The sequence below is a fragment of the Podarcis pityusensis genome (genome assembly GCF_964106645.2).
Source record: "Podarcis pityusensis genome assembly, chromosome: 14".
In the NCBI taxonomy this organism is placed as follows: domain Eukaryota; kingdom Metazoa; phylum Chordata; class Lepidosauria; order Squamata; family Lacertidae; genus Podarcis; species Podarcis pityusensis.
In genome coordinates, this window is record NC_138039.1 from 40968683 (window position 1) to 40981772 (window position 13090).

The 13090-nt window shown below is 43.1% G+C and overlaps 1 protein-coding gene across 2 annotated transcripts in view; it reads right to left on the minus strand.

Moving 5' to 3' along the window:
* Positions 1–8706, minus strand: part of SLC12A1 (solute carrier family 12 member 1) — a 72626-nt gene extending 63920 nt beyond the window's left edge. For both annotated transcript variants that reach the window (XM_080980325.1, XM_080980326.1), the window contains exons 1-3: positions 8167–8706; positions 6151–6282; positions 4667–4742 (exon numbers count right to left, since the gene is read on the minus strand). In XM_080980325.1, the coding sequence (XP_080836451.1) occupies positions 4667–4742; positions 6151–6282; positions 8167–8577 (619 nt within the window). In that variant the 5' untranslated portion in view covers positions 8578–8706. The remainder of the gene's footprint in view (positions 1–4666; positions 4743–6150; positions 6283–8166) is intronic.
* Positions 8707–13090: the final 4384 nt, after the last annotated feature.

A 13090-nucleotide genomic window follows, 5' to 3' on the forward strand; every position in this document is an offset into this window, starting at 1 on the left:
CCCAGTGCTTTTTTTCTGGGGGGACACAGGGGTATGCACACCCCTAAACATCTTTGTACTTTTGTCCATTTACTGTATTTATTTTCCCCAATTTGAACTATAAAATGGTGATTTTCTTGAATCAAAATGAGATTACCCCTAAACATTTTTTTAGAAAAAAAGCACTGATTATTCCTGTTATTTTGCAAGTCTGTAGGATGGTGTTGTTTCCCCAACAGTGATATTATTTCCCCGCTAAACATGAAGGCAGCTGTTGTTGACAGGAAACACCCTGCATCAGCTCCTCATAATTTTTTTCTGCGATAGATTGCACAACAATGAGCAGATAGTCTCACACATGACATACATACTGATTGTGAGTCTCAGATTTCGGTTCAGTCCATTAAAAACACAGTGACTAGACAGTGTTAACTAGATAACATGTTTTTTAGTCAAAGCAAAAAAATTCCTTCCAGTAGCACCTTAAAGACCAACTAAGTTAGTTCTTGGTATGAGCTTTCGTGTGCAAGCACACTTCTTCAGATACACACTTCAGATGAGTGTATCTGAAGAAGTGTGCTTGCACACGAAAGCTCATACCAAGAACTAACTTAGTTGGTCTTTAAGGTGCTACTGGAAGGAATTTTTTTGCTTTGACTATGGCAGACCAACACGGCTACCTATCTGTAACTGGAACTATGTTTTTTAGTGATATGCCTTTTAAAAGCAATGTTTTGCAAATTCTCTTGCAGAAATGGGCCATATAAAAAGACATTGCATTTACCTTTTCTACCGTCTGCAAAAAAAGAAACGGCGTTCTTTCAAGCGATAGTATCCTGATTCTTGTGTTAGCCCTGCTGTTGTTGGAGCTCCATCTAAAATGACCCAGCATTCCTTCTACAACTGCAGTGCAAAATGTGCTTTGGTTTCAGGGAGAGATGGACCGGAGCATTTGATGCTAATGGCAGCTTGCCTCCTAGAGCAAATAGCAGCTTGGTATTCATCAGAAGGTATTCATTCATTCATCAAAAGGGACGCGGGTGGCACTGTGGGTTAAACCACAGAGCCTAGGACTTGCCGATCAGAAGGTCGGCAGTTCAAATCCCCGCAACGGGGTGAGCTCCCGTTGCTCGGTCCCTGCTCCTGCCAACCTAGCAGTTCGAAAGCATGTCAAAGTGCAAGTAGATAAATAGGTACTGCTCCGGCGGGAAGGCAAACGGCGTTTCCGTTCGCTGCTCTGGTTCGCCAGAAGCGGCTTAGTCATGCTGGCCACATGACCCGGAAGCTGTATGCTGGCTGCCTCGGCCAGTAAAGCGAGATGAGCACCGCAACCCCAGAGTCGGTCATGACTAGACCTAATGGTCAGGGGTCCCTTTACCTTTACCTTTACTATTCATCAGAAGCACCTTGCAATGGGAAGGTAAGCTTCTAAACCCACCCCACCCTGGTGTTTCGAAAGGGGAGTCTAAATGCCCTAGTACAGTGGTACCTCGCAAGACGAATGCCTCGCAAGACAAAAAACTCGCTAGACGAAAGGGTTTTTTGTTTTTTGAGCTGCTTCGCAAGACGATTTTCCCTATGGGCTTGCTTCGCAAGACAGAAACGTCTTGCAAGTTTGTTTCCTTTTTCTTAACACAGTTGCGACTTGACTTCGAGGAGCAACTCATAGAACGCGGTGTGGTAGCCTTTTTTGAGGTTTTTAAAGACTTTGGTGATTTTTGAAGCTTTTCCAAAACTTTCCCGACACCGTGCTTCGCAAGACGAAAAAAATCGCAAGATGACAAAACTCGCGGAACGAATTAATTTCGTCTTGCGAGGCACCACTGTAAAGGGCCTTTCTCTATATGTGAAGTCTGAGTTGGCCACACCCATTCCCAGTATGCAGCCCCCAGAGGACTGACCAAGGGTGAATGCAGCTCTCAGGCCAAAGGAGATCTGCCCCCTCCCTATAGGGGCTGCATCAGTAATAATGTACAGCCATATATGTACCGCCGGAGCATTGGTTTTTTTTGGGGGGGGGGAGTTGCTGCTGGAGGGGGTGTTGCTGCTGCTATTGCAGTTGGTTTTTGTAGCTTTATTTTAGATTGTGCTGTGATTTATGTGGAAATTGTTCAGTTTGGTTACATTTTTTTTTAAGGTTTGATTTCTTGTGTATTTTTTAAATAAATTTATTAGAATATAAAGAAGAATTCAGAGCTTTTTATCAAATCTCTTTTCCCCCTCTAAACTAAAACAGTAATCTAAGTATCTTATCAAAAGGATAAGAGAGAAGAAAAAGAGCAAGAAAGAAAAAGGAAAAAGAGAAGAATATAAATATAATAAAGAAATAGTTTGGTTTCATATTTTTTATGTTTTATTTATTGTTTATGTTGCGGTTATGTATTTTTTTCATGTTGTAAGCCACCTTGAGCATAGTTTGAACTGTGGAAAGGTGGCATAGAAATAAAATTATATATGTATGTATGTGTGAAAGTGCCTCTGCCCGATTAAAGGAAAATCAAAACATACATTGAATGCATACATTGTCGACTATGTGTTACACTTGTTTAAGCTGCTTAGAGCAGATCAGTTTGCTGTTGTTGTTGGTGGTGGTGGTGTTATTTATATGCCATCCATCCGACTGGGTTCTCCCAGCCACTCTGGGCGACTTCCAACAAATTAAATCACAATATGAAAATAAATCAAACATGTAAACTTCCCTGAACAGGGCTGCCTTCAGATGCCTTAGTTTCATACACCTACCTGGTTAATACAGGGTGGGTACCAAACACTCCATGCTCTTCATTATAATTGTATATGTTGTTTTTCCTTTGGGCACACATATGGAATGATAGTGTAGACCAGTGGATCTGAAACTTTGTGTTATTAGGCTACTCTTTCCATATTGACCTCTGCCTGGAGCAACTAGGCTTCTGGGGGAGTCTCTTAGGAACCTCACTGCTCTAGACCCAGGCTGAATATATCTTCTACTTTTACAGCACATTTAAATCACACTGCCTTCCCCAAGAACACTGAGCACTGGAGTTTGTTAAAGGTAATGGGCATTGTAGCTCCTTAAGGGGTAAACCTTTGAGGGGAAATTTGTGCTTTGATTATCGTCTTCCAAAGCAACTACTTTACAGTCATACCTCGGGTTACAGACGCTTCAGGTTGTGTTTTTTTGGGTTACGGGCAGCCGAAACCTGGAAGTACCAGAACTGGTTACTTCTGGGTTTTGGTGGTCGCGCATGTGCAGAAGCGCTAAATCATGCTTTGCACATGCGCAGAAGCGCCGAATTGCAACCCGTGTGTGCGCAGACGTGCCGCTGCGGGTTGCGGATGCTGTGGGTTGTGAACGTGCATCCCACACGGATCACATCCGCAACCCAAGCGTCCACTGTATTCCGAACTTAAAAATGGAAAGCGCAATGCTGGTGGTCAACAAAAGATCTTTACAGACTCTCTCAAGGCAAATCTTTTAAAATGTCATATAAACACAGACAACTGGGAAACACTGGCCTGTGAGCGCTCCAGTTGGAGAACAGCATTTACCAAAGGTGTCATGGGCTTTGAAGACACTCAAACTCAGGATGCAACGGAGAAACGTGCTAAGAAGAAGGCACGCTTGGCAAACCCTCACCGTGATCAACTTCCGCCCGGAAACCAATGTCCCCCCTGTGGAAGGATGTGTGGATCCAGAATTGTCCTCCACAGCCACTTACGGACTCACTGTTAAAACCATGTTCATGGAAGACGATCTTACTCGGCTACGAGTGATCACCAAAGAAGAAGAAGAAAGGTACGGGGTGTACTGAGGCCCCTTTCCCACGAATAGGAGTAACCCTGTCTCTAGACTGCATTGCTTCAGACTTCAAAGGGTGTGGGTTTTACAGTATATGATGGATTGCTGCCCCACAAAAGGTGAGGAAACAATCCAACACGGGGAAAACTTGATGTAAGAAGAATGGTTCTTGCCTTTCCCTCTCGCTGATGCGGTAGTTTTCTATAAGCTGTGATTTATTTGCTTTTCAGGCCGAAGCATTCGGCCATGTGATTTTCCCACCTGCAATTTGGAATGGGACATGTACAGTCCAGAAATGGGTGGATGGCCTCCGTTTGCTGTTTGTGAGAACCAGACTCTTAAAAAGCTCCTAAAAATAGTCAAATAATTCAAAATGTATGGCTTTAAAGATGCAGTGCCAAACTGTAAGGTACGTACTTTTCATTTATATACAGTGCTTGCCATCAACACAGTACTGAATATTAGATTGACACAAGAAGCTGCTTTTGGAATAGACAAGGTTTTTGTCTGAAAAGCTAGATGAAGGTATGATAAGTAAATCCTGCTCCATAATCTGATGGTTGGCACATTAGGTTATTAGTCCTGATTGATTTAATAGAGTTGTATTCAATGCTAGCCTTTCTCAGAGTAGGCCCATCAAAGTTAATGGGCATGGCAAACTACATGAATGTCAAAGTAGGATTGAGTTTGAGACAAAGCATAATTTTGAAAGTATTCACATGTCTGTTCCTTTTAAAGATAGCAATTTACACAAAATAGTTTTTTTTATAATTATAAAAAAGTTGTTAAACAAATGTGTACCATTATACCCATTCACACTTTAGTTTAAATGCTAATCATCTTTGTTGAAAATTTCTCCTGTTTCTCCTTCATATAGTGGAAAAATATACTTTTAAAAATACATACCAATTCCAGCTTGACCTACAATCCAGGAGAGTCGGATGAAGAGCATCACCCCCCAGATATTCAGCATGCATCTCACCTAAATTATAAACAAAGACAATTGCATCACCATGTAATTGCAGAATGCAAGAGTTTTCCGTGTATAAAAATAACCTATGGCTTTGAAGACTATGATCAGTTCAGTGAAAATGTTTAACAAGGCTATGAGACAAAAGAGTCAAATGTAAAAGTGGTCATAGCACAACAAACAACAGCAATGACCAGTGGCCCTTCATGTCGTGTTAAGGCGTTTGCCACAAATGGTGTCATGCAAGTTAGGCCCACCCTCATTTTCCCCCAAATCTACTAGCTGTAGCCTGAGATCTTCACATCTTGATCAGGGGAAATCTTTCCACATTTAGTTGAACGCACAGAGAATCCTTCATGCTTTTCTTGCCACTCAAGGAAAGAGTCTGGGTGGGTTGGATAGTGGGGCAGTGCAAACAGTTACACTGTTCATAATAGAACATGTGGAGACAACTGTCAGAGCAGTGCTTTAAATGAAATTTTTAAAAGACATAAAGGTAAAGGGACCTCTGATCATTAGGTCCAGTCGTTGCCGACTCTGGGGTTGCGGCGCTCATCTCACTTTACTGGCCAAGGGAGCCGGCGTACAGCTTCTGGATCATGTGGCCAGCATGACTAAGCCGCTTCTGGTGACCCAGAGCAGTGCACGGAAACGCCGTTTACCTTCCCGCCAGAGCGGTACCTATTTATCTACTTGCACTTTGACATGCTTTCCAACTGCTAAGTTGGCAGGAGCAGGGACCGAGCAAGGGGAGCTCACTCCGTTGCGGGGATTCAAACCGCCGACCTTCTGATCAGCAAGCCCTAGGCTCTGTGGTTTAACCCACAGCACCACCTGTGTCCCTTCCAAAAAAAAGGACATATATGAGTGCTAATTGAAGCTGCCCATAGAGAGAGAGAGGGAGGGGGAAATGCAAAGCAAAAAAACACAAACCCTGATATACTAACCGGAGCAAGTAAACTCCAGCACAAGCAATTGCATGTGCAGAGAAGGGCAACCAAGATGATTAAGGGTCTGGAAACCAAGCCTTGCATGGAACAGTTGAGGGAGTTGTGTATGTTTAGCCTGGAAAAGAGGAGACTGGGGGGAGCTATGATAGCCTCCTTCAAATTTCTAAAGGGCTGTGATGTGGAAGCTGGATCAAGCTTGTTTTCTCCTGCTCCAGAGGGTAGGACTTCTGGTGACTTCATGTCACCAGAAAGGAGATTCTGACTAAAAACCAGGAAGAACTTTCTGACAGCAAGGGCTGTTCAACAGTGGAATGGACTTCCTCAGAAGGTGGTGGCATCTCCTTCCTTGGAGGCTTTAAGCAGAGGTTGGATGGCCATCTGTCATAGATGCTTTAGTCGAGATTCCTGCATCACAAGAGGTTAGACTAGATGACCCTAGGGGTCTCTTCTAGGATATATATTTTGCTTACCAGGACCCCTTTCACCCATCCAAATTTCACAAAGCCTCCTTTGGTTTCTTCTTCCTTGTTGGATTCCGCTTCTTCTGTATTGTCATCTGCTTTGGCGAATTTGTCAACTGAACCAGAAGTCACCGCAATGTTCTAAACAACGACAAAAATTATTTTAAAAGGTATTTAGTATGATTGTCTTTCAGATGAAAGGAACGGGAGCGTGTCTAGCCTGTGGTTCCACAGGAAGACAGGAAATATGCAGAATGTGTGAGCAGGGATACAGCAATCTGAAAATCTCAGTTTTCCCCCTTTTAAAAGAAAACAAGGGTCTGGCATTTATGTGAAGATATGGACAATGCCAGCTGCAAATAAGACACCAAAGCAAATGAGATCTTCAGTGGTTGGAGGTTGCGCTTCAGGACCTGGACAGCTCCCTTCTGTAATTAGCAAAACTATAACAAATCGTGCAAAATAGGAGAAAACAAGCAAATCTCCAGCTTTCCCCCTCGCATGGAATACAACATCGTTCTGCCAAGGCATGCCAAGACTTTTTCTCTACATATCATTTTCTCATTTCATTAGGGACTTGAAAGAGACAGAATCTTGGATGGTGTGAATTTTCTAGAGATATATTCATATATCCATGGCCTCTAAAAATTCTCCATGCTATTTTTGGTGGCAAATTTTGAGTGTTTGTGTATGTGTGTGTGTTTCATGGTATTTTCTACAGAGGAGGACGAGAATTCTCAAACAGCTCAGGAACAGCTTGAAAGCATATGGGGCTGTATGCAGTGTTCTCTGTCTGCTAGTCCAAGGACTCTTGTGCTAACGGACAGGTGAATTTTAATGTTGTGCAACAGAGGAATCCACTGCAACAGTTGTGCCAATGGAAACTCATTGTGCATTTGAATGCTTTATTTATTTTACAACAAAGTCACCAGCAACCTGCTTATGTGTTCATTGGCGCAAAGCATTTTGCTACTGAAATAAGAATACGGCCGAGTGACTTTAACTTAGTGCTGCATGGGATACGTTATATTAAAGAAACTATATATATATATATATATATATATATATATATATTTGGTATCAACCCTATGCTAACTGATAAACAGGATCCATTGTTTTACATCAGTGGGCTTCATATTTTTAAACCTTAGGACCCTTCCCACTATGGAATTATCCATGAAGCAGTTCCTGCAATCCAGAGCTCTACAGCTTTCCCCCTGACATGCTTATTATCTGTATATTATATGAAGCTCCACCTGAACAGTTACTACATTACTGAGAACTAGATCTTTGTGTTAAGCTGATTGCAAGCGGCTTCTTTTTTTTAAGCCTTGCTTTATTACATAAAATCATGGGTGCTTATTTACATACATAGAAAGAAAGTTGGGGATTTAGGTCCCACTGAATTTAATTAACCCAGCTCACAGCTAAGCATACAATATTTCAATGTTATGCATGCATACCTGGCAGTGGGCCCCATTGAAGATGACGAAGAAGAAGAGTTCGGATTTGATATCCCGCCTTTCACTCCCTTTAAGGAGTCTCAAAGTGGCTAACATTCTCCTTTCCCTTCCTCCCCCACAACAAACACTCTGTGAGGTGAGTGGGGCTGAGAGACTTCAAAGAAGTGTGACTGGCCCAAGGTCACTCAGCAGCTGCATGTGGAGGAGCAGAGACGCGAACCCGGTTCCCCAGATTACAAGACTACCGCTCTTAACCACTACACCACACTGGCTCTCTTGAGCAGGGATATCCAATATAGTGCCATCCAGATGTGGACTACAACTCCCATCGGTCCCAACCAGGGTGGTCAATGGTCAGGAATGATGGGAGTTGTATTCCACAATATCGAGATCACTGCCCCTGCCATTAAATATAGACTTCCATCTGAGTAAATATGAATTGGATTGAGCTACAAGTATGGTCATTCTTAATGCCCTCTCAGTTGAGGCTATACGGGTTATGTTACCAATAACTCTTCAAAAGAACAAAAGAGATTATCTGTCTTTTCTTTCTTTGACATACCTTTGCCAGCTGTTCGTGAATATCCATCAGACTTGGTCTGTTAATTTTGACCCCACTGACACTGCCAGTGTTTCGGTAGTAACCAATCTTAGGCACGGCATCCATTGTATTATGACCAAATGTTTTCAGGTAATACGTGTTGCTGTGGGTATCATAAGGGTGAAAATTCCCATCTGTTTTCGCGGCATCTCCGTTTTGAAAGAAATTGTCATATAATTCTCTGTTTTCAGGCCTGTAGCCGACTCGGAGTCTATTATTGACATCGTCTGCAAAAGAAGTCTCTTCGTAGCGTTGTGAGTCGGGATCGCCTTGAGATTGTAGTGTATTGTCATGGCTTTCATTAATGACATTGACCTGAAATCTGTTTGGACATGGGTCCAAAAATACATTTGGAGAATTATTCATAGACATATTTATGGGCAACGGATATTTCAGTCACAGATCTTACTGCTTCTTTGTCGTCAGATTCCCAGACTGCTGTGGTGTGCAGATGATCCCGGTGTCTCTCATTCAGTAATTGCTTCCGCCAACACTCTTACTCTTAAAATGATAATGTGCAACTCTGTCAACCAACAAAGAAAAAACAAGCAATATTTTAAATTAGCTGATTTCTTTCTAGCCATCAAGCCTGGTGTCTTACCATTTATTTTTATTTTTAAAATATCAAATCTATGCACTACCTTTCAACAGACAACTGTGAGAATGGTTTGCAAGACAGAATAAGACATCAGGGAAAGTGTAAGATCCAATAGGATTCAAAGCAGCAGGGAAATTCATGCTGAAGGTTCCAGAGAGCGAATGCCTGGAACATTATTACTTGACCGGAGAACCGTGATGCAAAATTCTTTAAGGAAGGTAAGTGTGTGTGTGTGTGTGTGTGTGTGTGTGTGTGTAACTGCTGCTGGCAGGATCCCAACAGCAGAACCGGTGAAAAGCCCCAAAATGGGGGGAAGAAGGGGCTGAGCCAGCCTGCGATCTCCTTAGTTGGGCATTTGACCTGATGTAGGCCTGATTGACTGCAAGAAGATCAAACCTATCCATTCTTAAGGAAATCAGCCCTGAGTGCTCACTGGAAGGACAGATCCTAAAGCTGAGGCTCCAATACTTTGGCCACCTCATGAGAAGGGAAGACTCCCTGGAAAAGACCCTAACGTTGGGAAAGATGGAGGGCACAAGGAGAAGGGGACGACATGGTTGGACAGTGTTGTTGAGGCTACCGGCATGAGTTTGACCAAGCTGCAGGAGGCAGTGGAAGACAGGAGTGCCTGGCGTGCTCTGGTCCATGGGGTCATGAAGAGTCGGACACGACTAAACGACTAAACAACAACAACAACAGGCCTGATTGCTTTGCAAGTTCCGAGCTGGTGCAATGATTTGCCTACCCTCACCTTTTGCCCTGTCCAGTGTGCACTACAACTGTGGTTAGGATTGCACCTTTAGTGTTTTGTTGTTATACTGCAAGGGCTGTTTTAAATGGTTAATTTATCACCTTCCTCTAGGGTTGCCATATTTCAAAAAGTGAAAATCCGTACAGAAAACTGTTGAGCTCCCCCCCCTTTTTTTACAAAATCTCAAAAATAAAAAAATAAAACAATGAAGTTTTTGAGCTATTTGTAAGGGAAATCGGCAAAAAAACCACTGCTGATTTTCACTTGGACACCGTTTCCGACAGCCGATTGCCGGCTTACTGGGGCAAAGGTGGGGTATAAATGTTTTAAGGAAATAAATAAAAATAATTCAGTGGAAGCTGATCTTCCCTTGGGGAGGAATGGGGCACCACAAGAGGAGACCCTCTACTGACTTTGGGGAAGGGCGTAGCTCAGTGGTGGTAGAACAATTGCCTTGCATGCAGAAGGTCTTAGGTTCAATTCTTGAGTTACAGGGAACCAGGCAGAGGGCCTTCTCGGTAGTGGCACCTGCCCTGTGGAACACCCTCCCACCAGATGTCAAAGAGAAAACCAACTACCAGACGTTTAGAAGACATCTGAAGGCAGCCCTGTTTAGGGAAGCTTTTAATGTTTAGTAGGTTATTGTATTTTAATATTCTGTTGAAAGCTGCCCAGAGTGGCTGGGGAAACCCAGCCAGATGGGCGGGGTATAAATAATAAATTATTATTATTATTATTATTATTATTATTATTATTATTATTGGCATCTCCTAGGTTCCCATGACCTGCCATCCACTTCACTTTGGGCAGCAGGCCCTCTGAAGACAATCAGAACACATGGGCGTCAAATTGAGAACAGGCATTCCATCAGGCGCCAGACTCCAAAGGTGCATAGGGCTTGGGAAGTTAAGTACCAGCATGTCAACACGTACTCAGAAATGAACCATGTCAGCACATCTCATTAAATGCAAGTCCCACCCCAAAGCTTAGCTTGTGTCCTCACAAGACCTATAACTGCACTGGCTGCCAATTAGCTCCTGGGCTAAATTCTTAGGGCTGCCATTTGTCTGGAATTTCCTGGACATAGCCGGGATTCGGCAGCTGGAAACAGTATCCGGGCTGAAACCTCTGTAATGTCAGGGGAAATCCGGACGTATGGCAATCCATATCGGAAGTGTAAGTTTTGCCGAATTTCCTTAAAAATAGCTTTTAAAAAAATAGCTTTTGCAAAAGCTCGAGAACTTTGCCCTTTTTATATCCAGTTGATCACTGTGCCCTACAGATAGCATCTTATCAGAAGGTCCATTCTGCACGATACAAGGACTGGCACCAACCCTCTGCAATTTCTTCCTCTTAAAAATCAGATAGGTGCTGCCTCTGTTGTGTTTTTGGTGCCTACCAAAAACCTTTCTCTTCCAACAAGCCTTTTAAGTACAGTGGTACCTCGGGTTAAGAACTTAATTCATTCCGGAGGTCCGTTCTTAACCTGAAACTGTCCTTAACCTGAAGCACCACTTTAGCTAATGGGGCCTCCCGCTGCCACCGTGCTGCCGGAGCACGATTTCTGTTCTTATCCTGAAGCAAAGTTCTTAACCCGAGGTACTATTTCTGGGTTAGCGGAGTCTGTAACTTGAAGCGTCTGTAACCCGAGGTACAGTGGTACCTCTGGACGCGAACGGAATCCGTTCCGGAGCCCCGTTCACATCCTGAAGCGAACGCAACCCACGTCCACGTGTCTGCGTGTCTCGATTCGCCGCTTCCACGCATGCGCGGGATGTCATTTTGACTGTCTGTGCATGTGCGAGTGGCGAAACCCAGAAGTAGCGCACTTCATTACTTCTAGGTCGCCATGGAGCGCAACCCAAAAATACTCATCCTGAAGCTACTTCAACCCGAGGTATGACTGTACCACTGTTGACAACTTTCCCAGTCTGCCTCTGTATCGGAATTGGGGTTTTTTATGTTTTAAAGATGTCTTTATTGTTTTATCACATTTGCATTTGCCACCCTGGGTTCCTTTAGGAGGAAAGGCATGGCATACATTTAGTAAATGGATACCCTCTAGCAGTTAGTTCAGAGCTGGTTCAAAATGATAACACAACTATGGGAGGGTGATGCAGGAGTCTTGACTTCTGCCCAGGGACTGCTTGCAACTGACATATTTACTTCTCACTTTTCAAACAAGATTCAAACAAGCTTACAGTTAATGTAGTAAAACTGCAAATATGGGATAAAAAATTTAAAAATAATAATAATTCAAAGCTCTGCCAGCTGGCTCTGACCAAGGCACAAGGCAAGGAGAAAATTGGGTACCGTAAGTTCAAGGTGAATTGAATTTACTCTATCCCTATTCCTAGTTTCATAAGCAGGAGGAGGGGGAAAACCTGAGAGGAGGTGGGTGAGTGGGAGGGTAAATGAGTATTTTAAGCAGAAAAGTAGCAGGCAGGACCAAAATGCTGAACCCTTCACTCAGAGAAAAACAATTATGCAATGGGGGTTGAGGATGTGGAGTCAGGGAAGAATTCTGCACCCGCAACCCACCTGCTACATATCCACTTTAAACCCAACTATTCTTACCACTTTGGCAAGGGCCCAGGTTCTATCTTCAGAAAACACATTTTGGTACTTGTTTATTTTTCAGTGATATGCAAAGCTCGCCTCGAGCGGACACAATCCAACCCAAAATTAAGCACATTAAGGCTCATTGAATTTAATTGGCTCAAATATGCCTAGTTATGTGTTGGATTGTGGTCAAATGCTACAAACACAGCAAATTTTGGATGCCTGTGTGCTTGCAAACATCAATCAGGGTGCCACAGCCAAAGATATTGGTGCTCTTCCAAACAATTTGATATAATCTGGAAGTATCTTTGGAGATTATATTCCAGTATTAGCTCTGTTCTGGCAAACTTTCCATACGCAGTTTCTGTTGCTGAACTGGCTGTCACTGTTCACATGTGCAAGTCAAACGCACATTCATGCACATCTGGATATGAAGTGTTCAGTTGTGATCCCAACTGGTAGTCTCAGCTCAGATGTGGGTGCATCTTCCTGTCTGTCTTGCAATGTAGGTGGAAATCTGCCTCCACGTTTACTATCTTGGACGGCTAGATGTGTGCAGGACTAGTCAATGAAAACTTTTATTGCTTTTGGCTAAAGGCCTTTGCAAAGATTAAACAAGCTCAAACAAAACACATTTTTTAAAAAATATTGAAAGTACTGTATATGCATATTAAGTAAAGATACAGTGGTACCTCGGGTTACATACGCTTCAGGTTACATACGCTTCAGGTTACAGACTCCGCAAACCCAGAAATAGTGCTTCAGGTTAAGAACTTTGCTTCAGGATGAGAACAGAAATCATGCTCCGGTGGCACAGTGGCAGCAGGAGGCCTCATTAGCTAAAGTGGTGCTTCAGGTTAAGAACAGTTTCAGGTTAAGAACAGGCCTCCGGAACGAATTAAGTACTTAACCCAAGGTACCACTGTATTGCATGATATTGCATGCTACCATCTTTTAAGCAGACAATATTTGCA